Below are 4,433 nucleotides of genomic sequence, written 5' to 3'. Positions count from 1 at the left end.
TTATAGCTAATACAACAAAAAAAAATTATTTATGATTAATATTTATTAATATTATATTATAAAAACTATAGAATCATAATTGCTTCAACTGTTATAATATCATTGAAAATAATGATATTTTTAAAAATAAAAAAAGTATTGCTTCAATTGTTATAATATCATTGAAAACTAAAGATATTTTTGAAAATAAAAAAGTTTACAAGATAGAATGTTGTTTTAATAATAAATAAAAAGAGACATAATTTTAATGATTTCAATAAAAAGAAACGTGTTTTTTACTTTTACCAAAACAAAAATAATAATAATAATAAGAGACAAATCAACAATGTTGTTACTTCCAAAGAACTGCCGTAGACGATAATATAAATAATCAAGAAGATCAACAAACAAATGGATCAAAAAAAGTATAGGTAAGTGTACTCGATGAAGATAACATATCACTTATTCAAGAGGATTCAAATCCTATCGTCCCTTCACAATGATCGCAAGTAGTTTCTTCCCCACTTTGAGGATCAGTTGAGAATTAACACTCCCAACATTTTCCCCTCAAAATTCCAAACCCCACTATTTCATTCTCAAACCCTCTTCTCCATCAAACCTCCTACCTTATCCACCTTCTCTACTACAATTTCCTCGAGCGATCAGACTGCAACAGTAAGGGCACTATTGTTCTTCTTTGGGTCGCAAACAATGAGGTTTTGCCTTCCATTGTTCTCCTTGCAACCCTTTTTACCCTTGATTTCAGTTAAATTTTGGATCATTTTAACCCCTAAATTTTCCCAATGACCGAAGCAAGCGCAAGCACTTGAGTTTGCGACATCTTGATAAATTCTGAAATAAAAGGAAGTATTGCTAAGCTAAGAGATTTCTTGTCCATTACATGCTCTTTTCTATGAGGATCCAAATTCATATATACAATAAACAAAAGAATTTACTGCTCAACCAAACTTTTTTTTTTTTTACCAAGCGCGAGAGACCAACTCGGCATCAAATATGAAACAAAAGAGACACCGGACACCGGGGAAATTACAAACAGAGGGACGAGTTTCCTCGATCAAAAGATGGCACTTTCCCTGGTTGACAACTCACCATTTAAAGGATGGGAGCTGCATGGCTGCTACTCAACGTGCTAGCCTCTTCTCACTTTCCCTTCTTACTCGAGGAGGTGTGGCCGGAGCAGACACACGAGATGTATTCTGGGCCGGTTGGCTTTCGGGGCTGTATGTTTGAGAAGCAAGGTAGCTAAGAGCAGTTACAACATCAGCTATGAGGGGCCGCATTGCAGGTTGCTCCTGTACACACATTGCAGCGACTGCGAGTGCCTGGTATAAACCCCTTTGAGGATACTGGCCCTGAAGAACTGGATCAGCCACCTGTGCGAATTTTCTCCGGTCTTTGAACAATGGTCTCGCCTACAATAAGAAGCAGCAAATACAAGTTTTGAGGAGAAAAAAAACATAAAAGGAATAGCTCAGTTTTGTTCTCTTCGGTTGAGAAGGGAAAAAAAAAAGGTTCATCTCCATATCTTATATTGAAGGTTCAAGAAAGAGGTTCTTCATTATTAAGAATCACCAAAGGAGAACTAGTCTTTGAATTTTTAACCTTTTCACTTTTAAGAATAATTCCACAAGGTCTATATTTGGATTAAGATCACCTAAATGAACCTCGAATCAATTGAAGTTCTTACAGGTGTTCCTAGAGTTCACTGGTGATAATTATTTCAATTTGGGACGGGAAATACTCATCAAAACACTATCTAAATACCATCTAATTTATCTTAAAACAGGAAAAAAAAAAAAGGGGTTCAGAAGAACATAAATCTTCCAACGAAATACCACAGATTGGTCGGTCCTTTTTAACCCAACAAAGGATAACTACAGAAATTTGACACTAGAGAATTTGTAGGTTTCAACTTAAAGCTAAAATCGTAGATAAATATGTGAAACAGTTAGACGGCAGGAAAAACAATATTAACAATGAAACAAGAATGGGCACTGAACACAAACAAATGCAGATATACTCACCCATGCGACGAGATTGTGCTCTCCTGCAGCTCTAGAATTGTCAATGGCCCTTCTTCCGGTAATAAGCTCTAGAAGGACAACTCCGAAGCTATACATGTCTGATTTTAGTGTCAGCTGCCCTGTCATTGCATATTCAGGTGCACAATATCCATACGTACCCATCACCCTTGTCGATACATGAGTGTTATCGCCAACAGGGCCAAGTTTTGCCAAGCCAAAATCAGATAGCTTAGGATGATAACCCTCATCAAGCAAAATGTTAGAGCATTTTAAATCCCGGTATATAACAGGAGGATTGGCTTTATCATGCAAATACTCTAATCCTTTTGCTGCACCAGCTGCTATTTTCATTCGTGTATTCCAATCAAGCCGCTTCTTATCTGGCGAAAGGTCTGCTGTAACCATATCAATATTTCTCAGTGGATAGAACTTATATTTACATATTGCAAATATGATTACGAGAATGTAAGCGAGTACCATGAAGATGATCTTCCAGGGATCCCAAAGGCATATACTCATAGACCAAAAGCCTTTGATCTCCATCAGCACAATAGCCAATCAGATTAACCAGGTTGGGGTGATCGAGCAAGTTCAACATAAGAACCTCAACGAGAAATTCCCTGTTTCCTTGCAATCCATTACGATCAAGTTGCTTTATTGCCACAACCTGTCAAAATAAGTTCATATTCTGAAATTTATGACCACTAAACAATTAAGAATGTATACATCAGAAGGATGTAAATTTATATATTTTGTAATTTGCCTATATGGATAATAATTTTATATAACCCGATTAACAGTCACACAAACAAAGTGCTCCACTGATAAGTCGACATGAATTTCTCACATAATATAAAACAATTAACACATTTTACTGCTGCTATTATTGCCATTTGGGTTCAAATCTAGTCTTAGACATAGTAAGTTCCTTGACGTAATTACAGAACAAAGGAGATGAGAGACTGGGACAAAGCATGGATTAACCTGGTGGTTACTTTCAAACCTGCCCTTATAAACTCGACCGAAACCTCCCTCGCCCAAAAGGCAATCAGCCCTAAAATTCTTTGTTGCTGCAGCCAGTTCCGGGAATGTGAATGTCTGAGCAGAAATACGGTCAGATCCACCACTTAACATCTCTTGTTGTTCATTCACAGAGGCTCCTTGCTTGGCATTCAAAGATGAACTGGACCTGGACTTATCTCCTACAACATTTACAGGGTAACATTTATCAACAAATGAAAATATCAACAACTACAAAAGGAAAAACAAGGTTGCAAAAGATTGGCATCTCTTGTTAACTCAGAATTCCACCATCATTGATTGAAATGCATTTTATCATTTGGAAATCACAAAGAGCTCAAGCAGAAGCACAAGAAAGGATTGGAAAAACTATGCTGATCCAGAATAGTATGTAAGAAAGCTCGTTATGCGTTTCCAGAGAAGAAAAAGATCTAGGTTTTGCAAGATCCAGCAGAAAAACCCATCCAATTAATGTGATCTTACGGAACCTAGACTCAGTCCCTGAAGATGCAAAATGGGAAATTGGGAACTCCGTGTCTAAATGATGCACGCAATACATTCACGCAAAATCAACTTGTATTCTACATGCGCAATTTTGCCGTAACAAAAGAGGTTTTGTGGAGAGAATCGGTAGGCGATCAATCATCGCCGCCCTTTCTCGAGTAGGAGATTATAGAGCGAAACCATCAAGGATAGGGAAGGATTCCCCCAAGAAACTGATCCACAACTCAAACCCAAACAATCCGAGTAAAAAAACCAAACTTTGATTTCAATTCTAGCAACTGCTAACCAAAAACCAGTTGTCCACCGTAACAGAAAAAAGAAACACAGCAAACACTAAAAGCGGAGACGAAATATCTCAAGAACACAGGAGTGAAAAAACCCAGCTTTCCGTAAGTTTCTTCTTCAGGTACCTGAAGAAGGCCTGGGCGGGTCCTCGTCATCCGTCTTGGGCTCTCCGGCGCAGCGAAAGCAGCCTCCCATCTTCGCCCTCGTTGCGTCCAATTTCTCCTTCGGGTTCGTTCCCTTCTCCCCTGCGCTATGAAATTGGTGAAGAGAAGCGAGCAGGAAGAGGACGACAAGGCAGAAGGAATGGGTGAGAGAGAAGAGAGAGAGAGAGAGAGAGATTGAGGGAGTCTCGTTTTATTGACTACTGGCAGGAAGGAGACAGTGGAACAAATAGACTGAGTATAATATAATATTGAATCGATTGGATTCTGTACCGAAATGACCTCTATTTTAATACTCCTGCTCAGTCTGATCTAGAAGCTAACGTATAAAATATTATTAATTTAAGATTTAAATTTTAATTTTTAATATAACGGAGTTAAATGCTTATTTTCATATGTTAGTCATTAATTATCTTTTTTTTTTTTTATGTTGATCCTA

The 4,433-nt window shown here is 37.6% G+C and overlaps 1 protein-coding gene across 2 annotated transcripts; it reads right to left on the bottom strand.

Annotated features, from left to right (window-relative positions):
- Nucleotides 1–825: 825 nt before the first annotated feature.
- Nucleotides 826–4,213, bottom strand: LOC121980415 (probable serine/threonine-protein kinase PBL7). Of its 2 annotated transcripts, none has more exons than XM_042532442.1 (5): nucleotides 3,959–4,213; nucleotides 3,009–3,226; nucleotides 2,502–2,691; nucleotides 2,025–2,416; nucleotides 826–1,412 (listed from the first exon to the last, which is right to left on the bottom strand). In XM_042532442.1, the coding sequence occupies exons 1-5, from the start codon at nucleotides 4,026–4,028 to the stop codon at nucleotides 1,122–1,124; spliced, it is 1,161 nt and encodes a 386-aa protein (XP_042388376.1). In that variant the 5' UTR covers nucleotides 4,029–4,213; the 3' UTR covers nucleotides 826–1,121. The 2 variants fall into 2 exon arrangements, with proteins under 2 accessions (XP_042388376.1, XP_042388375.1); XM_042532441.1 differs by having other exon boundaries at nucleotides 2,025–2,419; nucleotides 3,959–4,211.
- Nucleotides 4,214–4,433: the final 220 nt, after the last annotated feature.

The sequence above is a fragment of the Zingiber officinale genome, chromosome 5A (assembly GCF_018446385.1).
Source record: "Zingiber officinale cultivar Zhangliang chromosome 5A, Zo_v1.1, whole genome shotgun sequence".
Taxonomy (NCBI): Eukaryota; Viridiplantae; Streptophyta; class Magnoliopsida; order Zingiberales; family Zingiberaceae; genus Zingiber; species Zingiber officinale.
The sequence above is the reverse complement of the archived record's forward strand: the minus strand, read 5'-3'. Positions and strand labels throughout refer to the sequence as shown.

What these genes read in the sequence shown, in the direction of transcription:
- LOC121980415 (XM_042532441.1), bottom strand. Translation starts at nt 4,028, where the DNA reads ATGGGAGGCTGCTTTCGCTGCGCCGGAGAGCCCAAGACGGATGACGAG. An exon ending in CCCGCCCAGGCCTTCTTCAG is followed by an intron (nt 3,227 to 3,958) that starts GTACCTGAAGAA and finishes TAAATGTTGTAG; the next exon opens with GAGATAAGTCCAGGTCCAGT. An exon ending in AGCACAATCTCGTCGCATGG is followed by an intron (nt 1,413 to 2,024) that starts GTGAGTATATCT and finishes TTCTTATTGTAG; the next exon opens with GCGAGACCATTGTTCAAAGA.